We start from the raw sequence: 21,636 nt of genomic DNA, 5'->3' as shown, positions 1-21,636 counted from the left end.
CTTCCCCTCTTCCTTTCCTGATCCCTTCTCTCCCCCGCCCACCCATTCGACTCCTCTCCTTTCCCCATCCCTCCTGCCCCCACGGGGAGAGAGTGGAGGGCATGTGGAGAGGGCTGCCGGTAGCTGAGCAGCAGTAAAATCCTCAGGAGGAGGTTAATTTCTGCGTTCTCCTCACATCACCTTCCTGCTGGGGTGTCGGAAGAGTGCATTATTCAAACAGGAGCCTCTGCATCCATCCTCTCCGCCCTCCCATCTGCAAGCTGCCAAGCTTTTCCCTAGAGAGCTTTGCACATTTTACAGTTTTTCCCCTTTGGCTCTCGTTGCAGCTCTGCTGACTGCGGGGGACGGGGAAGGAAGGGCCCTCTGACCTAAGGACAAGGGGATGGTGGCCAAGGAGTCGGGCCAGCAAGGCATGGCTACCAACTTCACTTTCAAAAAGAGGAAGGCCACGGCGGGACCCTCAGCAGAGCCGAATCCACTGCAGCCCCAAGGAGTGGCCCCCGGGGCGCTGTACCGGCCGGGAGGGAGCGCTTACCTTCACGCCGTCATTCTTCTTGTTGCCTCCGCTTTTCCCTCCTGCGGAGACAAGGTAGGAGGTTAGCAGGGCCAGGCAAGGCGCCAAGGCCAACAGAGTGAGGATCAGCAGCATAAGGGAGGATGGAGTCAAACAAAAGGGGCGAGGGGGGGGGGGGTCAGGAGTCCTTCCGGATTGGTGCGCTCCAGACCCAGGGCAGAACAGCCCCAGGTGCAGCCTCTCTCCACAGCCCCTTGAGCTGCGAGGTGAACACCTCAACTCCAGCCCTTCCTTCTCCTGCACAGAGACGGAGGCCCTGGCCACTTCTCTCGACGTCAAGCCAGCTCTGCGGAGGAACCTGGGCAACAGGCAGTGTTGGAAACAGCAGAGGCCTGGGCAGAGGGAGAGGTCTCTGGGCAGTTTTCTTCCTGCCGGGACTCAAGGGTCATGCAGCAGTGTGGCCGGTGAGGATCCAGTGTCCTCCACAGCAGCGCACGAGCCTCAGTCCAGCCCCAGGGCTTCCCTTCCTGCCTTTGTCTTGGGGAGCTGAGTATGAAGCTAGAAGCAGTGTGCCGTGGCACTGCCTGCCTGCCTCTCTCTCTAATTTTAGCCCCATGCTGCCGGGGTCATGTGCTACGATTCCCTCGACCTGACAGCTGCAGCCCACATTTTGACGATGATGAAAAGCAGACGGCCTCCCTTGAGCCCACCTATCACCGCAGGCCCCATCCCCCCAGGGCCGCTCCGGCGCTCTCCCAGCTCGCCGCCCTTGGCAAACAGATAATGAACTTCCAGCAGCCGCCTGCCCACGCGGAAGGGTCAGATGAGCGTGCTGGGGGGATGAGACCCCGGTGAATTCCTGGGCAGAATGCGGGAAGGGAAGTGACTACCGGGTGTAGCTTTGAACATCCTGGCCTTAAATGCTCAAGGTCAGGCCCTTCGCCCTTAGTAGGGCTTGACAGAATATCCCCCCTGGGTGTTTAACTCTTCCAACCCCGCCACGTACCCCACAACTGCCACATGTCAGCAAAACCCTAACCACCCCCACGACAAATGCCTGGGGCTGACCCTCACCGCCAGCCGCTGAACAATCCCAATGCCCCATGCAGGCCCCAGCAGTCCTCGACCTGACCTCCCTCCCAGCTCACCTCCTGCTCCCTCTTACCCACCTGACAAGCACCCTGCTCTGACTGTCTGCAGCTACTTCACAAGCTCCCTGTGCCAACCATCCTCTGTCCAGCTCCTGAGACTTCCCATAAGGCCCTGCCCCATGCAAGCGTATCACCCTCCATCCTCTTTCAATCCCACCCAAACAGTGCCCTGTCCCGACCCCCATCGCGCCACCTGTTCAGAGAATCCCACATGCCCAGGCCAGAAGGGACCGTTGTGATCATCTGCTCTGACCTCCGGTACAACCCAGGCCAGAGACCTGCCCCAGAATAGACACTGGCTCCCTCCATTCCTCAGCTGAACCGCTCACAGTTCCTCCACCCTAGACCAGCATCTGGAGTCCTCCTCCTCTCCCCCACAAATTCCCCAGCTCTCCTCCCATGTGCACAATCCCTTTGGCGCCTGCACACCCTCCATCCTCCCTGCCTCTCCCCACCCAGAGGAACTGGCATCCAGCTAACCCCCTCCCAGGCTTGAGAGGTTCTGGTCCCAATTCACCCTTTGCCCTGCACCTTGTGTCGCATTTACACCAGGGCAGAGTGTACTGGTGCAAACAACGGTGCAAGGCGTAGGGAGCTGGAGACTCAGGCCCTCGGACAGGAAGTGTGGCAAGCAGCTGGGGCGGGGGCACATTTTGTTAGGACTTTAGAAAAGAAAGTTAAACTTTCTCCTGGCCACTCCCAGCAGCTGCTGAGGCTGGGGGTCAGCATTATGCCCCAGGGGCTTTCACAGCCCACATTATGTTCATACAACTGGGGGGGGAGGGATAGCTCAGTGGTTTGAGCATTGGCCTGCTAAACCCAGAGCTGTGAGTTTAATCCTTGAGGGGGCCATTTAGGGATCTGAGGCAAAAATCTGTCTGGGGATTGGTCCTGCTTTGAGCCGAGGGTTGGACTAGACGACCTCCTGAGGTCCCCTCCAAACCTGATGGTCTATGAATTGCCAGTTCACAAGCCTTTGTTTAAAAAAAAACAGATTAGCTCCAGGTATGTTTTCAGGGTCTTCCTAGAATACAGGTGATTGGTGAGAGCTAATCTGCAATGCTATTTAGATTGTCAAGACTTTTGGGTAGGAACTGTGTCTTTTCGAATTGCCTGTAAAACCCCAAGCATGCTTTGGATGCTAGGTAGCTAAAAAATGATCAAACAAGAACAATAATAGGTCAGAAAACTCTTTGTGATGCCTACCCACCCGTTAGCAATTTTCCAAAGTTACGTGTCTTTTCAACCGACAATACTGCTAATAATCAGCTGCAATGTCCTCTGCACTGTCTGAGATGCAAAATGAAGAGGTCCCTTGCCCGGAAGAGCTTCTAGTCTAGCACCGAGAAGTGGTCACCTGCTTTACCGTCACCGATATGTTGTTTTTCTAACAGAGATCTTTTTTTGCTTCATACTGAATGAGTGTGGAACAAACCTGAGACTGGTCCAGGTCAAAACACACCTGTGGCCACAACAAATCTCACCGACCCCTTTTCTAGGTTGGGTGGGCCCCTGAGGTCAGAGATTCGCCCCTCTCTGGAGGACTCAGCCAGGTCAGGCCTGCAGCCCTGCACCTTAAGTACCAGTTCCCTCCTCTGCCTTTTCCGCTAGGGCTGTGGGCAGGTTGCAACAGGGAGTTGCAGGGGCCTGTGTTGGAGAGGGGATGCTTTCAATGTCAGTTTGAGGGTCGAGGTTCAGACTCGTTGTGAGACATCTCGTTGGGTGCCACACTTAAGAATCATCTGGGAATTCATGATTCCTTTACGTGAGTTCCCACCTGTAGGGTTTGCTTTAAGTCTGCTGAACACCCCATGGGACAGGCGCTTTGAGAGAAGATGCTAGCTAGTTATGTCTGCGCAACCCATAAGAGTAGACAATGGGCTACAAAACCCTCTCCCCGGCGTGTGCTAGCTGTATGAGAACCCCTGGGAGGAAGGGAAGGAGGTGGAGCCTTTTTGGGCACAGACCAAACTTCCCAATAGCTTTAACCCTGCTTGAAATCTGACCACAGGACTCTCCCCTAGAGAGGGAGAGAAGGAAATGCAGAAAAAGAAAGGAGGGAAACAGACAGAGACTCCAGCCTCCGGGGGCTGCTGTGGTCTAGTTCTGACCGTACCTGGACAGCTTCCAAAGGGCCAGACTGCAAGGCAATTTTTCCATGACTCTCTAACACCCTCCCCCACACAGAGAGAGATCTTTTCACTTAGGGCTGCACTCCAAGACCAGCCTTGCAGGGAAAACAACCTGATAACTCGCATGCCATGATGGGTATAGTGGTGTTCTCCCGCTCACAGCAGGGCCAGCCATTGGCACCCGAGGCCCTTGGGTTTGCAGTTCCCGTCCCAGAGGACCCTCAATGGAAGGGGAACGTATTGGGGGCCCTTTACATGATTAGGTTCCACATCTTTGTACCAATGTTTGCAGAGAGGCCCACATGTCTTGGGCCAAATCTGCCTCTCATTAGTCACAACCTAGATAGAGGCTGAACCCGGACCTTTCCCGAAAGGCTTTTTCTCTTCCCTTCTGCCCAGAGATGCTGGGAGAGCTCTCCTTGGGGCCCATTCCTGGCATGCCTGAGGGAGGGGTTATTACAGCGAAAGGAGCTTTCCCCTCTGGGCTGGATCTGAGCGCCAGCCACTCGCCACAGAGCTGTGAAAAGAGAGGCTGCACCTTCTCCACCCCAGCACCTCCCCAGGATGTGAACACGGCTGCACGTGAACTGCTAGCAGGCAAATGCATATAAAGCCCTTCAGGACCAAATCTCCAGGAACTGTGATTTCCCAAGCCCTTGATTCCACCCCCTCTTGGGCCATACATCTCTCCCCCTTCCCTTCTCCAGGTCACCGTCCCTGCTGCCAGCCTGGTGGTGCATCCCAGAACGACATCCATTAGGAACTCGCAGCACGCGTGGTCAGCTCCCACGGGGATGTGCACGGAGTAAATGCAGAGGGGATGGTCTACGCCAGTCTTTACCAGTAAGGCTTCTGGGTTTGGCTGGCGTTTGTGGGTACAAATCAGCTCCCACCTAGCACTCGAAACCCAGTGTATACAATAAATGCAAAGCAACCGAGTAAAGAGAGTGAGGTGCCAAGACAACACCTACCAGAGAAATTCCGGGTTGCCAGCATCGTAGTGAGAATCGCTCCCTGAAATACACAAAAGGCAGAAAGGAAAGAGAGACCGCTCAGGGTCAGGCCCATCTGTTTGTCCTTCTATTCAAAGGTAGCCGGTGGAAAACAGAACCAGCTGGAGCTGGTGGGAGGTTGCACAGGGGCATGAACGTAGTCCAGAGATGATACTAACAGACACAGAAAACGGTCTGTAGAAACAGGTCCTGGGTAGGGGCCCTACAATCCAAGTCTTTGGGTGGTAATGGGAGGGATGGGATGATTTACAACCTTCTTGTGAAGGCAATCTAGAGCTCTCCCCTGGGGCTTTTTATGGGCCATGCAGTGGCATCATTTCTCTGGCCCTGTGTTCCAAAGGCACCGGGACCAGACCAGCAGAGAGATTTCCATGGGGAGTTTCTGGGACGTTTCCTTATCTTGAGATTCCTCTGAGAAATTCCCCCCACATCACCTGCCCTTCTGAGATTCTGACAGAGTGAAAATGGCCAAAACGCCAGGACTCTGCTCACTCCAGTAACACATACTTTTACTTCTCAATAACAGTTTATTCTGCTGTACTTGCCTCCCTAACCACAGTCCCAGGGCTGGCTACTAAACTGCCTATACGTGTGAGATTAAAAGAAGCATCAGACATGCAGGGCCATACTCTGATTTCAGTTTAGTCTGTGTAAATTGTAACAAGTGGAATTACTCCAGATTTAAATGGGTGTAATGGAGGTCAGAATCAGGTCCAATGCTATTAAAGTAACTTCTTATACTAATTACAGCTGGGGGAGAAATTTCCATCAAAGCTAAATTTGACCCAAAACAGAAAAAAAGATACTGCAGAAATGTTTTCCGTTTTCCAGTCGACTCTGCTAACTTGTCAGGTCGCATATAATGAGATTTGAGTAATTGGTTACAGTAACGGATTACTACTTAGAGGTGTAGACCTGAACTAATCTGATTACTTGCTGAGATGAATAGTAAACATAGATTATTGCCAGTTTCTTTTCTTGCCAATCTTGTTACCAGTCTGGAGCCACCTGCTTTGTGCTGCAAACCCATCAGCCCTCCCAGGCTAACGAAGGGCAGGGCTAGATCACTGCTTAGATTGGAGACCTCCATGAAACAGACGCCCGGCTTGACAAATCCCTGGCTGGGATGATTTAGTTGGGGTTGGTCCTGCTTTGAGCAGGGGGTTGGACTAGATGACCTCCTGAGGTCTCTTCCAACCCTGCTATTCTATGAACAGTAATACGCTGCTGGAAGTGGTTGGTATTAATGACCCAGTGTTCGGCACTCTTCTTCACAAGCCAGTATGGAATGAATACACAGCATGGTGCTGGGGGCACTATGTTACTAGAGGTGTGGCCTTTTGGGATGAGATGGAAAAATCAAAGTTCTGACTCCTTCTGATCCTTCAAGATCCAATAGCACTTTTTGTCAGTGTATTGAGATGTTAGCCCCAACTGCCGGGTGATGTCTCTACTCCAGCATTTTACCTACCTATAATTCCCCCTACATTGTTAATTGGATACAACAGTCCTTCTTCCCCTCTGGCTCTAACCCGCTGTGGTGGTAGCACTGCCGTGCACCATTAAAAGGCTGCCCCCTAGTGGCAGACGTAGACCCTGGAGCACTGTTTAGCTTTGGCATCCCTGCGGCTGAAAGGTGCTTTATAAATGTCTATCATCGTTCCTGTCCTGGGGGGAATACGGATTTCCCAACTTGCTTGCAACACACCCTACAGATGACTTCCTCAAAATAACTAGCAACCCTGGTCAGACACAGCAGGTGGGGCAGGCGAACCACCTCCTCTTTTACATCCATTTGTGCCTGGTTTCTAACGTCCCGCCCCTCAGCTCAGCCTCTCCTTTCCCTGGCCAGTCTGGCTCCCCTGAAATGCAAACTCACAGGATAACCCGGACCCCCACCCTGTGACACATCTTCTGTTCAGGAAAACAAACTCATCGGGCATTTCCCAACTGGTTCCCAAAGGTACCTGGGCGGCGGGGATGGGCCCTGCGAATTACCTTTAGCTTTCTTCTGGCGTTGAACTTCTTCAGGCAGTCCACTGTCTCTTGTCTGTGCATGCATGACGCCACGGTGGAGCGGTGCTAGAAGAGAGAAGGAGAGCCCGCTCATTAGTGGAGGGGAGAAACCTGGAGACCCGAGGACCTGGGGAAGTGCACACATGTACGCACACACACTGTTGCTCTCCCATGCTCACACACATGCATTCTGGCTCTCCTGGCAGAGGCGTACGGCCATTGCTGTATGCAACTGCGTGGGCCTCTCCGGGAGCAGCAGATAAAACTTTAATGGGTAGCGTGAGTTATCCACCCTCTTCGTTCATTTGTTCCTCGCTCTGCTGTGCAGTGGGCTGTAAATTAGCTTGCAGAGAGCTTAGCTATGCCCTGGGCTGACTGATTTGTCTGGATGATTAACGCTGCAGTTCCTTGCTGTGGAGGGATGTGAGGAGGGGTTTCAGGGATGGATTATACATGGCAGTGAGGCTAAGTTCAGGGACGATTTTTCACGTTGGTCGTTGATTAGACTTTTATGGGATGAAAGGTGTGTCGGGGAGTCTCAGGCTTTGGTACAATCTCTGCCATGGAAAGGAGCTCTGTTACTGGCCCCGGCCTGGGGGACTTTCCTATTTCTAAGGCCTGGTCTACACTACACAGTTAGGTCGACATAAGGCAGCTTATGCTGACGTAATTAGGTCAGCGTACGCACTGCAGCCTTGTCCGGCCGATGTAAATGCCCTGCTACACCGACATAATAACTCCACCTCCACGAGAGGCGTAGGGCGTGTGTCGGCGTAGTCAGGGCGAGGCAGTGTCTGGGTAGACACTGCGTTACGTACATCGGCTGCTGGCTGCCTTGTCAGTTTCAGGGTTCCATGCTGGAGCCGTGAGATTGACAAGAAAGCTACAGCCTGTCTGCCCCCACTCCTGGCGGGAACAGGGGAGACGAGAAGCCCAGGCTGTTGCCCCCGGCTCCTGGCTGGGAGGTGAGAAGCCAGGAGACTGGGGGGCAGCTGGGCTCCCAGCGAGGAGCTGCACAGAGCTGAGCACCCTGGCTCTCAGCCCCCCACACTACCCCTCTTCAAGCACTCCTGGTGAGGACGCGCACCACTGACAGAAGGAGGGTAGTGTAGACATCAGCCAGCAGTGGCTGTAAGTTGATCTAACATAGGTCAACTTACATCTGTGTGTAGACATGCCCTAACTGTTACAGCCCACACAATAGGGCCCTGTAGCCGGGAAGTAAGGGAGCACGTTGCAGATCTGAGGTGAAGCATTAAAGATCCAGAAGGCACTAGAGAAAGAGCATTTTTGCCACGTGAAGACAATATTATGACGGTCAGAAACCTAGCTGTAAACAGAAGGCAGCGTTTTTCTTGGTTTGGCTAAGATGGCACATTTCCTCCCATCACCAGGCTGTCTGGGCTCAAGCATTTAATGTGAGTTCGTATTAATGCTTCACTTGCACTAAGGCTTAACGACACCTAAATGTCTCGTGCTGACTTAGAGAAATGCCTGTCGCTGTATCAGAGGAGCGACACCTGGGAGGAGGATTTCATTACACAGCAGATAGACAGGCCACACACAAGGCGATGCCTATTCATCAATATGCAAAGTGAGGTGTCCCATCATTTGCATAAAACCTCCCGATTTCTGGACCTTCATCCTTAACAGAGATGTTCCCACATCACAGAACAGACCACATCTCCCAGCTGCGTGCTAAGCTGCCCGTCCTTCCAGTGTCTGGCTAGCGCCCTGAGTAGCCCACCCTGTACGCCATGCTTACCGATATCCATGGATGCTTCAGAGCCTCTGCTGCCGTGATACGCTTGGATGGGTTGATCGTTAACATCTTGTTGATGAGGTCTTTTGCTTCAGGAGTGACGGTATCCCACTCGGGTGAAGGGAACTGCAAAGGCAAAGGGGCCGGACGTGAGAGTGCCAACGGCAGTGACGTCAGGGGCATTTCTGCTGCTGCCCAGCCCATCCAGATAAAGTTTGGCTCATTCCCGCACAGTCCTCTTCCAAGAGGATGAGCCTCTCATGCTGGGAGGATGTGGTGGGTTTTGGCCAAAGGGAGAGTGAATGGTTAATTCTGCCAGCTCAGGGAGTGAGATGCCTGAAATAGTGGACAGTAGGAGAAAGTCTATCCTCTACTGGAGAGAATCAGACCCACTGTTGTTTTCCCCACTGCTTTGTCCCCCCTGTAGCCTGGAGTAGCAGCTTACAAAGAAAATATCAACCCTAACGCTGCTCTCTTGCATGGGAATTCTCCTTTGGCTCAGGTGGGGAGGCCGGAGGCAGGAAAGACTCCGAGCTTTAAGCTGATGAGCCCAGCATCAGCAGGCAGCTAGAGTGTTCGTATTGTCCCCAACAGACATTTCAGGAGCAGCAACAGCTCCGAGAGGGACTCCAGAGGAAGATCTGTCCAAGCTGCCCTACAGCAACCGTAGCCTTTCGGTGTTGTGCTGTTTCCCCAGAGAAAACCAAAGCGCACACCTTCCTCCACAAGGCCTTGAAATGGCTGTGTTTGTGATGGGTGGATGTGGTCTTCCCCATTGCCACTCACAAGCACAGACAGAATGGCGCACTTGGTTTCCTTCAAGCCAGCAACTGGTCTCAGCTACTGGTCCTAGTTCTATAAAGGGTCAAAAGTGATGACTTGGAGGCAAGATAGGGGCCGAAGAGAGGAGAAGAAGAGTGTGTGAGAGACGAGTGGGGAGGGGAGAAAAACAAAGCTACTTACATCATAGGCTCCGGCTTTGATCTGCTGGTAGAGTCGGTGTTGATCCTCATCCCAAAAGGGAGGATACCCAACCAACAGAATATAGAGAATGACTCCTGTACAAGAGAGGGATAGGAGCATATTATTATAAACCTCTATCAAGTGGAGGTGGGAGAGAGTTAGGAGAGCTGTGTGGGCCCAAGTTCTGTGTTGGTCTAAATCAGGGAAAAGAAGTTAGAGGTGAGGGTTGATTTTATTAAGTAGGGCTCTCTTGCCTACCCAATTTCAGGCTGACATTCACGTACACACAGCCATGATGCCCGTGCATGCAAATGACAGGTTAGATGCCATGCATGCGTGCAGCTCTCTGATCTGTGCACGCAGTCACAGCAACTGTGCACACAAACGTAGGCACACATTGCGCACGGGTCTCCTTGAAAACAGTTTGGCCTTAAGAGAAATCTGTTTCAGGCTGCGCCATGCGACATTCGGGAAGCCCATATGGAGAGCAGTGCCTCTCCACGTGCCTGAGCTGTGAAATCAATTTGAAGGTGAAGCTTTTAATTAACTGGGTCACTGGTGCATTGTGTTCCAGATACGTGAGGCACTGGGTTTGGCCTCACATGCAACTGGCACGTCCCAGGGAGAGCGCTGGCATTTCACAACGTGCTGGCATTTTGGAGAAAACTGCCACCCCAGCGGCATTTTCAGAGTTGGTCTGCAAGGAAAGGAGTGATTGCTGGAGAGCACCCTATTCCTGAGCAGTGGTCTCTCTCGTGACATGGGTAGAATGGAAAGCCAATGTCACATGTTGTTAACACAGGGCCGCTCTGGCATCACTGATGGTTTAACATTCAGAAGAACGTAGCTGTTCAAGACTTAAATTAAACATACAGTGATGCCGTCAGGTGCTAGGAACGATGGCAGCTGGGCAGAGAAGATGTGGCTCACAGAATGGCAGGGGTACAGCCCTTCTGATATAGGCCGCCCTCGCACCCGCAGCTTCAGAATGAGCATGCTGAAATATACACGTCTGAGATGCTGGTGGGTGTGGCACAGAATGCAGGAAATGAGAAGCTTGGCTGCTTCTTCCTTCTCCCAAATGTGTCTGTCCTGCTTTCCTGGTTGCTAACCTCAGTCTGACTTACCACACGCCCAGAGGTCCACAGCTTTGCCATAGGGATCCTTCCGGAGCACTTCTGGAGAAAGGTACCCTGGTGTGCCTGCGAAACCTAACGAACCAAACATAGGCGCCGACTTCCTCAGTCCCCAGGGGACACCCACTCCATCCCTTCCCCCAAACCCCCACCCCCGGCCCACCCTCACTTCATCCCAGCCCACCCCGACTCCATCCCTTCCCCCAAGCCCTCACCCTGCCTCTTCCCACCCCCACCCTGTTCCACCCCGTTCCACCGCTTCCTGCCCCCACTCCTCCCCCTTACCCCCTGCGCCTCCTGCACGTCGCTGAACAGACACACACTATTTTTTTCCCGGGGGTGCTCCAGCCCCGGAGCACCCATGGAGTCGGCACCTATGGAACCAAACCCAGACAACACCCAGTCACGTCAGCACTCGCCAGAAGTACTGAGCTCCCAAGAGCCGACTGCGAGACAAACGTGTGACCTGTGTCTTCTGCCGCAATTAGTCCATTGAGAACGGCCGTATCAAAGATAATTGGCCATCCAGAGGGCCCACGCTCGCATGATCGGATTACAGGTCCTCAGAGTTCAGTGCCTGTTCATTCGGGGCTGTGAGTGCACTGGGTCAGATTCTGCTCTGGGTGTCAATCCAATGATTTAGCTGCATTGACGTGGGCGCAGTTACTCCAGATTGACACTGGTGTAACTGAGAAACAATCTGTCCTGTGGTTAGGAAGTCCTGGTCTATTAGCAGCTAATCAGATGGGTTAAGGAAGGATAGGAAAATGAGTCATGCAAGGCACAGAGCCAGCCTACTGAACCGGGAGCTGGCACAGCATTTGGAAAGAAGTCTTGGGTTTGCATCCTACACCTGCCTTCTCCCTTTGTATTCATCTCTACATTGGCAGGTTTGCTTATGAAGATGTATATGACACCCTCTCCTGGTGAACGTGGAGCCCACCCCTATTACTGAGGCCTCATTGGGTTTTAACATTGTCCAGAAGTCCAGTTTTACACATCTTTTCCCCATTGTCCTGGGAGATGGCAGTACACAGGGACTGCAACATGGTATAAGCCAATGGTGGACTGGGAGCACAGCAGAGGGGACACTGGCTGTGTATCCATCATGCAGTCATCAAACCCTTATAGTATCTCCATGACTCATGTTCTAGCTTTGCGCATCCATTCATTGAATCCCCATTCAGTTACTTGGCTTATATCTTGCCTGGGCACCTCTGGGACGCAAGAGTGTATTTTCCCAATGGAAACAAATGGGTTATCCCAAATGCACCATAGGGTGGTTTCAGTCTTAAAGGCTGCCAAAACTGCTGCTTTGCAAGTGACTAGTCAAGATTCCACACCCTTCCCCATCCCTGCTGGCCCTTAGGAGCTCAGTGGAAATTTTTTAACCCTTTGGTTAGATTCAGGGATAAATATTCAAGGTACCCGCGCTGCTTGTGCCATTAATAAAACATTCCCGGACAGTGGAGGGGAGGGGAGCTGTTTCGCCACACATATAGAAACGGGAAATGCAAAACAATCCCTCCTCAATCCCCCGCCCGACCATTTCCACTCACCAAACCAAGCCTGCTGATCCGCTTCCACCTCAATGGCTAGGCCGAAGTCTGCCAGCTTGACCGCAGCTCCCTTCAGTTTGGATGCCAGCAGCAGGTTCTCCGGCTACAGGAGGAAGTGAGGGATAGAAAGAAAAGAAAAAAAACACCCTCCCGATACTGGATTCAAACAACGTGGGCACAAGTCGGACCCCTTTCCTAGGGCTCTCTGACTGGCTCTGGCCAGCAGAACTCCCAGTCTGGATTCTGGGTAGGGGACTGTCCCCCATCAGACGCCGGCTGGGAGACATTTAACTGAGAAGCCCAGGGGGTTACTCTGTTATACGTCGACTGCCTTAGACACACTATTCCGCCTACTCTAGGACATAGAAGGGAGCAGAACTGGAGGAGCTGGAAGAAGGTGTAAGATAGAATAAGTGGGTGGCCTGCCACAATTACTTTCTGACAGCCTCCTGTTCGTTGCTTTTCCTGCTACATTCCTCTCTTCCAGCCCCTGGGCCTGTGAGTTACGGATACACTAGCTTGCATTGCCTTACACAGACTCAGAGGGCCAAATTCAGGGGTCATGTGTGCATGGGCAGGTTACGTTACCCAGTGGTAAGTGGATGGGAGTCTAAGGAAGTCTGAGGTCGTGGAACATTCAAGTCTGCGTGGCTGAAAGGAGGAGTGACGTAGACCAGCTTAGGCTCCCTCGGACTCCTTGCTGAATTTGGCCCCTTGCTTCTTCAGGGAAGGGAAAACAATCGCATGTGTTACAGATCAGAGGTTCCCTCCTGGACAGCTCTCCCTGATCTCTTTTTCTCACGTAGAAACAAGAGGTGTCATGGCCAGGAAAGCCCTCAGTGCTTATGTCCTTATTAATAGGCTGCTGTTCAGGCTCCATCACTCCCTACGTTAGGGCTGATGAAGACACATGAATCCGGTTTCCACCTCCGCGGAGGCGCCCGACTCCGGGCTCCCATTCAGTGGCAACGTTATTACCTCTATTAGAGAGAGTGATAGTCTAGTTCTGCTCTTTCAACTGCATTAGCCGGCCTGGAATCAGGGCAGCTGGCTCAATAATCCCCAGACAAACGGTGGGCGAACAAACTGATGACAGCACCAATTGGTTCCCAGGTATTACCAGAGTTATTGGCGTCTTTGTAGGGCGAGACGACACTAGCTCAGACTTGGAAGTCGCACTCGTCCTGCATTTGGGCCTGAGTTAGGGAGGCGTTTTGAGAGGAAGAGGTGGGATGAGCTTCCCTTTACAGGAGAGGCTGCTGGGCTGATCTGAGAAGAGCTCTCTCCAGTGAGAGAACATTATAGACCAGCTTGTATTAAGCCAGAGCCTTAAAACCCCTGGCCTGCAGGAAGGGAGTGTCTCTGCTGCAGGAACTCAGTGTTACTGAATTGAATTCCCTCTGTGGGACAGCTGAGGTTTTCAGGCTCCAAGACTATACCGGGTTAATCAAGCCCTAGAGAACTTCCTGTTCCAGATGATATGACAGCATGGGTCATTTTTCTCTCCACCACTGGAGGATGAATTTGAGGAGGCCCAGGTGGGGACCTGAAGCCTCACAGTCACTTACCAATTTTCCAGCCACAGGGGACTGAATAGGTCTCCACTGAGCCCCCACCAATGGCCACCATGAAGCACTCCCTCCAAACCTACCCATGTCTTCCTCTGGGGCTAACTTCGCTCCCTCCAGAGCAGGAGAAAGGCATTTTTAAGCAGACCAGCTGCATCCTTCTGGAAGGAAAAGTTGGCCTGACAAGGGACCTTGAGCTAGGATCTCCTCATTGTTACCTTCACCCTTGGCTTTCGGTAGCTCCCAAAAGGAATTCTTCTCGCAGTGTTACAGGTGCACCAGACCTCCCCAGAGAAGGTTACAGGACAAGGCTTCTAGGGCTTTCTCTCTCTTTATGATGTTATATCCTGGAAGCACTGGCCGTTACACGTATACATGTAGGGATCTTCACCACAGCTCTTACCTTTAGGTCCCGGTGCACCACGCCCATCTGGTGGCAATGTAGAACAGCTTCCAGGATCTGCTGAATGCAGTGACTGCAGAGAGAAATCATACAAGTCACATCTGTGCTCTGGGAGAGCAGCAGAGATAGGGCTTCCTTAGGCGTGTCCCTTCATTTTTATCTCTTTTCCTCACTTCCCACACTCCCCATTCCTTTTCCCACTAGCAACCATACAGCATGGCTCAGAATCTCGCTCTATAGAGTCCCATGTAGGTGCTGCATGGAGGAAGGTAGAACTATCAAAACCTGATTGCCAATGAAATCCCCAGTTGGGGGTCATTGAATCATTCAGCCAGACTTAATGAACAATAGAAAAGGAGCGCACAGGTTACCGTAGGAACTCTCCTGGTTGTCAGAGGTAATGAGCTAAAACAATCCAAACAATTCCCATAGAAACAATGTGAGCGGCTGCATGGAGAACTTGATAACGGGAGTTGGTGAAATCAGGACGCCCGCCTGAGTTTGTGCGATAACATCAAGCAGAGCGGAAGAACTCGTAAGACGTAAAGCTTATGGTAACTCCAGCCCCATTTCCCTAGTCCTGACTTATGCTTGTAGGTCTCATCGGGTCTATTTGTTATTTATAGCTCATTAAATCAGGCACACTCTGTTGTATGCATGAAAAAGAAAGAAAAAGAAATTCCAGGTGCCAAGAGGGGATTATAACTTTGATCACAAAGCATTTGTCTGCAAAACAAAAGGTCTTGATTTACATTTTTGCAGGGTTCTAATAGGTGGATTGGTTATAAACATATTCAGTGCACACAGAACACTCAGTAAAAAGCTCATTCCAAACAAGGAAATAAAGATAACGTTTTCATGCAGGAGTCTTGAATCGGAAGTTTACTGCGTGGCTATGTTTACCCGAAGCTCAGTATTATTCCCAGTGTTTGGGATGGCTTAGTCCATAAAGACACTGGTAAAGGGAGGAAGGATTATTTGGTGGTTAAGGGCACTGGAAACATGGGTTCTATTCAAAGCTCTACCACAGACTTCCTGCGGGGCCTTGAGCAAGTCACCTCATCTTTCCACGCCTGAGTAAAATGAAGCTAATGCTTCCCTTCCTCCCAGGGCTGCGCTGAGGCTTAGTTCATTAATATTTGCAAGGTGCTCCGATACACCAGTGATGAATGCCATAGATACGCCTTTAAATACATCAAAATAACTATTGCAACTGGTAAATGTCAAGAATGTGATCATCTCTACCATATCTTCCTAGGCCTCCACAAGGTACTGGCCCCCAGATCTCCTGGCTGGGATGCCAGGATTCTCCCGGCCTCGCCTATCCCACACATTGGTGACTGAGGAGCGGGGGAGTCCAGCTGCTACCAATCAGGCAGGCAGGTCGGACACTATCATTATCAATCTGGGGCAAGGGGAGTGCCTGTCTGTATTCACTTAAAGCAGCTGGCTTTGACTTCGGAGAATCGGCAGTGTGGCTACGCACAGAATCCTTGGCATGGAAAATGTGTTGGCTAGAATAAGCCACTTGCAGTGTCACATCGCGTGGAGAAGCAAGAGCATCAGATCTTGGAGCGCCGCTATAAAATCAATATACAATGGGGAGGAAACTGATGCGCTGATACTGTAAATAAAATAAATACACGAGTCCTTGGCTGAGGACAGACTTCAAGCTATTGGTGAAGGCTGGGCATCTCGTCCTTTCCCTTGCCTGGCTGGGTACAGCTGCCAAGCCTTGAAGGATTATATTTGGTATGTTTCCGTCCTCACCTGGCATCTGCTTCACTGTAGTATTCTCTGGCCACAATGTCCTCGAACAGCTCCCCACCCGTGACACTGTGAATGAAACAGACAAAGCATAATGTCAGCTCGGGACGCTCTACATGCAAGAGCTGCGCGGCTTTATACCAGCTGGCAATCTGACCCACGGAACGAATCAAAACACAACAGGACAAGCAGCTCGGCAGAGACTGAGCAGGTACAACAGGGCGAGTATGTTTGGGGGTGAAGTGGTGTGTGGAATTGGCAGGTGACAGGGCTTGGGCACTTGGTCATTTTTTTCCCAGGCAACGAGAGAACTGAATTCCCATTTTAACCCACTCCCCAAGCGTGGCTCCTCGGTTCAGGAACCGGTGTGCGGATATGTTTGAGCTTGGAGGGTCTGGGGAGAGAAAGATGGAGGAATGGCTGCTGCTAACTCATTTCTCCCAGCTGATCAGTGCTTCTTTCCCACCTACTGGGGGAGCAGCTTCCAAGAAATGGATCCTGTGGCTGGAGGAGAGCATGCTGGGAAATTTAATGAGTTACATGCCTCCAAAAGTACTAGACTCATCTAACCCACATGCATCTGCTGTGCGGCTGCACATAGCAGGAAGTTCCAGGGATTTCAGCATAACCCCACTTTAATCTGGCAGCACATTCCGTGATGGGCTAAAGCCGGGTTCCCAAAGACCAGGGGTCTCTTTGCCTGACGTTACTTCCTTTCAAACCATCTGCAAGGGTGGGAGGGTGGTTCATTTCCCATTTCAATGCAGTTCTCAGCCAGGCACCTGGAACGGTCAGGGTCAGTGAGAGTCCAGCAGTCTGGCGGTGCTGGACAGAGATCACCAGATCCTTTCTCAGAGGAGGCCACCAAGCGGCCATGAGATGGGCTGTATCTGATCTAGTGATCTGGAGTGGGACGGGGCTGGCCCCTGAGCCATCCTGTCACCCACCCCAGAAGGATCAGAGAGTGAAAGGGGTCTTTGGGAAAAGGTCAGATAAAATGATCACAATGGTCCCACCTGGCCCTAAAATCTGCACACTCACACACGCTTCTGGACAGGCCCGGATCTTTATGCCCTTCCAACTCTCATTAAATTACGCTCTTCACTTTCCGGGTGCTCTGGAAATGACCCACCCCCTGCTTCCAGCAAACCCATCAGATTCCAGTGTTGCAGTCCTTCCCTGGGCAGCAAGGGAGAGGAACAGCCAAGAGCAACCAGGCAGGGGAGAGGAGGGCAAGGGGTGTGGGGGGGTGTACCATGCAAAGTAGAGCATCTTAGAGATTACTTGGATGCAGAGCTCCTCTGTCTCCCAGGGGAAGGAACAGAAGCTGCAGCACAAGGCGGGATCACTGACACAAGCAGGGAGCAGTGGTAGCATCAGGACCCCTAGGGAGGCTGCATTAAATATGCTAATTGCTGCTCTGAGAAGCCTGAAGGGCTGATCTGCATAGGACACAAAGCTAATTCGACTAATGCTGGAAGCTGGCACAAAATGGCCTCTCCAGCCTGCCCCGTTACTCTGTGCCTTCCCCTCTGGAACGCTGCCTCTCCATGACAGCAGCTTCAGGCCCCACAGAGAGGTCCCTCCCGGGCAGGAGTCAGGGGTACGATGGCTTTGCATGGTGGCGGAAGAACATGGCCCTTGTGGCAAAGGATGAAACACAATGATCACCATTACTTACAGGTCAAATATCAGGTAGTGGTGGCCCTCCTCGGAGATGCTGTCATGCAGCCTCACTGCAATGGAGACAAAAGGGCGACAGTTACCAACCACAACGTCCTTCGTCCTTCGTACTCACAGACCCAATCCGCGGCCGCTCTCGTTCATGTGCCCGCCTGTTTCCCTTTTGCAGCAAGAGTTCCCCAGGGGATGGCAGAGGAACAGCAGGGGAGCCCCGTAACCCAGAGAGTTTTCCTCCGACAGCCTTCCCAGTGCCTCGTGCTGCTCACTATTGCAACAGCTAAGCGGTGCTCTCACGGCCTTACCAGTGTCCCTCCCACAACAGTGATTCTCCCAGCCCTGGGAGGTGCAAGGTTCAAGGTCATTTCCAAAACGAGGAGCTGTCTGTGGTTTGCACATAGCGCTCATGCTTGGCTAAGGCCCTGGGCAGCTGCTTGGTTATCTCGGGCATCGAGCAGTATTTCAGCCACACACACTTCTCTAATCCCCAGGATTAGGGTGGTTTAATCAAGAGCGATGCTGGGCTGCAAAGGGAGCCCTGCCACGGCAGCATTCTTGCAGGCAGAGTTTCTCTGCTGCTGGGAATACAATGTTTTTCCTCTGTGACTTCCCTTTCTCCTGGGGGATCCAGGTGGATCACGTGGTGGGGTTGTCTGAGAGCAGCTATGGGAACCCTTTCTTATTAAACATCCCCCCTCTCTTCACCAGTACTGTTGTTTGACCAAAGACCTAGCGTGGAAAGAGCAGCATCGTGTTGTAATGTCCAAAGAAAGGCCTCTCCCGTCTGCTTCCAGGAGCTTGGGCTCTGGGCTAATGGCAGTTCCCGAGGAATCCATTCCAAGTGCTACACACGACTCAGGGTGTGTCGGGACACAATGCTTTTGTAGCAGTGCTTAATTTGTGCCAGGACTTGTCAGGGCTGAGCCCCGGCACCTCTGGGCTTGATGTATCAGTTATGAATGTAAAAAAAATTGCTTGAGCCCCGCAGCTCTTGCATTACAAATTAAGCTCTGTTTTGTATTGTTGTTCTGAGCAGAACTCTAGTCAGACTGAATGCAGTCAAGAAACGTCTCACCTCTTCCCTTAATTCAGAGTCTTGAGGCTAAATTCTGCTCTCAGTTACAAAGTTTGGCATTCCAGTACTACAGTGATGGAGATGGCACAGAAATAAGGCGATTAGATAGATAGAATTAGAAGCAACCTCAATATAGTTGCACCAGTGAAAATATGAGCAGAATTTGGCCCTCGTTGTTTTAATTCACGGTCCCCTATGTCCCAGGACCCCACATCATCTTCTAGTGACATTTAGATTGTACATACAATACATTTAACCCTTTCTGCCTGTGTGTCTGTCGCCTGGTCTCAGTATGATCAAGTAAGTCTCAATACTTTTGAAAACGATATTTAGAAACTAGGGGTAAAAGGAAAAATTTTACACATAAATGTGGGGTTTTTTAAATCCCATTTCTCGTTAAAATTGAGTGGAGTTTTAGCTACTCACACTTTGATCACAGCTAATTTGGCCTCGGCCCATATAGAAATTTTCTTCATACTTTATATTTACTGTCCTCGGGCTCATGGGATAGTGGGAGATAATATGCCCTCAGGCTAGATCCAGCTCTGATTTTGAATGCAGATTCTTTGCATTCCTCACCTTGTTTTCCAGATTCAGTAAAATGCTCAGTCGTTAATATCACCCCAACACCCCAACGTGAAGAAGAGCTCAGCAGGCAGATCCCACAACTGATGGTGATTGCACTTGTGAACCAGGTCCCAGCTGGGAATGGGGAGCGTGCATTGGAGGGTGTCACATTTGGAGCAAAAGGGGGATTTAAACACCATTTTGTAAAGGAAACAATATAAAGAAAGGCTAGGAAGGAATTGCTAGAGTTAAGAAAGCACATGCTCCCATGACCAGTGCTCAGCCAACTCAGCACCCCCAATGACCTTGTGCCCCAGTGCAGATGTACAGTCATCAAACCCACCAAGATCGTGCTCCCCAATGGACACCCTCCCATTTGGGCAGTCAGGTGACATCACCAATGAACAGTCACATCACGTACACTATTTTCACTAGTGGTCACACCAGCCTGTGCCCCAGGGCATGTGGAGAGCCACTTCCAAGACCTCCAATGGAGAACAATCAGGGGGTTCTTGGAACAGCGATTGGGTTCACTTTGGCTGCAGTCATGTATCTATTAGTCCAGCTCATTAGATACTCATTGCACAGAGGTGCAATTCAGAAGCGACTTGTTCTCTTTGTAGTTTTTTTACTGTGTTCTCTCTGGAAGAAGGCTGTCACCTGCTTTGACATCCAGTCTCCTCTCAAAGGCACGACTGGAGTCGCCACTATCATCACTGCCCAGGAAGACAATCACCCATCAATGCTGATGTCTCGCTGCGAGGCAGTCCTCCGGGAGGTTTATTGTTGCGTTTTCATTAATAATGATGAAGAGAAAGGAAAAGGGTTGTCATGCCTGAGTGGGTCTTGGCTCTCGGTCCCTTTTGTGGAACTGATTTGAGCCGTGGCTGTTATTCTAATTTATTGGTATTTTCCCCCCTTTCACATTGCTGGTTTATGTATTCATCCTCCGATGCTCAGAGACCTGCATTCATCCAGTTATTCTCACGCTCAGTTACGACTTTTCTGTCTTCCTGTGATGGCTGTGTGGGTCCAGAGAGAATCATCAAGTACATAAAAGGTTGTTACAAAGAGGAGGGAGGAAAAATGTTCTCCTTAACCTCTGAGGATAGAACAAGAAGCAATGGGCTTAAATTGCAGCAAGGGCGGTTTACATTGGACATTAGGAAAAATTTCCTAACTGTTAGGGTGGTTAAGCACTGGAATAAATTGCCTAGGGAGGTTGTGGAATCTCCATCATTGGAGATTTTTAAGAGCCGGTTAGACAAACAGCTGTCAGGGCTAGATCATAACTAGTCCTGCCATGAGTGCAGGGGACTGGACTAGATGACCTCTCGAGGTCCCTGCCAGTCCTATGATTCTAGGATCCCCTCCTGTTCCATGAAGAAGGTGTCTGATTCCTGTGAGCATCCTCGACACATGTCTTGGGGCAACAGTCAGTGACAGGAGCTATGCCAAGGAATCTGTGCAGCCAGAGAGCTGGAGTGGAAGGCAACAGAGGCCTGGAGTTTCAAAACCAGGCCTCAGAACTGAATGAATTCAAAACCTCAACGCTAAATTCAACTGACACTGCCCTGGTTTGCTCAGCATGGGGTCACTGCCATGTGAAACCCCCAGATTCCTCCAGGATTCCATCCCAAACCAGAAATTCACCCAGCGTCACTCAAACCTAGGCCCAGGCCACTCCAAACCACTCCAGATCTGTGGGTTTTGTTATGGAAGTACTGCATAAAGCTTAGCCCTCAGGGATGTTCGGCAGCCATGCCGGGGGTCATGAAGGCTTAAAGCCTCCCATACCCACCTACATACCACTGCCTCCTTCGAGCCTCCGTCCTAGGCTCGGCCACCCCTAGCCACGTTGCGTGCAATGGTTCAAATTGGTATCGCTTGCCACCTGGGAATGCTTTATGTGCCTGGATACTGCACACCACCAGTAACTGCAGAGTGCGCCGTGTCCATGGGGGATGATGTCAGTGAGACGTTGCCACAGGGAATGAACGAGAACCCCGCTAAGGGGCCCACAGCTCATCAAGAAGGAAGGATTTTCCGTCTCTCTCTCTTCCTGGAGGTTCCAAAAGAATTGCACATTATGGATATGGCCCCTGAGGCCTAACGACTGTTAGAATTATTCAGGGGTGTGGGAGGATCTGACCTGTTATTTAAGAAGGAGCTCCAATGTCTACCAGAATTAGAGCTGGGTCAGGTTGTGGAAGCAGAGAAAGAACTGACAGGAAGGGGATGCAATACCTAAACAAATAGTGAGAACTCTGTTTTTCTCCGACAGATAAAACCCTCAAATCTGGACTCCCCTGAGTGGTCGGGAAGCTGAG

The 21,636-nt window shown here is 51.4% G+C and overlaps 1 protein-coding gene across 3 annotated transcripts in view; it reads right to left on the bottom strand.

The window, feature by feature from the left end:
- CAMK2A (calcium/calmodulin dependent protein kinase II alpha) overlaps positions 1 to 21,636 on the bottom strand; it is an 81,733-nt gene that overhangs the window by 18,112 nt on the left and 41,985 nt on the right. For all 3 annotated transcript variants that reach the window (XM_054037332.1, XM_054037329.1, XM_054037330.1), the window contains exons 4-13: positions 17,666 to 17,720; positions 15,988 to 16,053; positions 14,218 to 14,290; positions 12,247 to 12,349; positions 10,679 to 10,762; positions 9,552 to 9,646; positions 8,592 to 8,714; positions 6,809 to 6,892; positions 4,769 to 4,811; positions 536 to 576 (exon numbers count right to left, since the gene is read on the bottom strand). In XM_054037332.1, the coding sequence (XP_053893307.1) occupies positions 536 to 576; positions 4,769 to 4,811; positions 6,809 to 6,892; positions 8,592 to 8,714; positions 9,552 to 9,646; positions 10,679 to 10,762; positions 12,247 to 12,349; positions 14,218 to 14,290; positions 15,988 to 16,053; positions 17,666 to 17,720 (767 nt within the window). The remainder of the gene's footprint in view (positions 1 to 535; positions 577 to 4,768; positions 4,812 to 6,808; positions 6,893 to 8,591; positions 8,715 to 9,551; positions 9,647 to 10,678; positions 10,763 to 12,246; positions 12,350 to 14,217; positions 14,291 to 15,987; positions 16,054 to 17,665; positions 17,721 to 21,636) is intronic.

Source organism: Malaclemys terrapin, chromosome 8 (assembly GCF_027887155.1).
Source record: "Malaclemys terrapin pileata isolate rMalTer1 chromosome 8, rMalTer1.hap1, whole genome shotgun sequence".
NCBI classification, from domain to species: Eukaryota; Metazoa; Chordata; order Testudines; family Emydidae; genus Malaclemys; species Malaclemys terrapin.
This window is presented reverse-complemented; position numbering and strand designations above follow the sequence as displayed.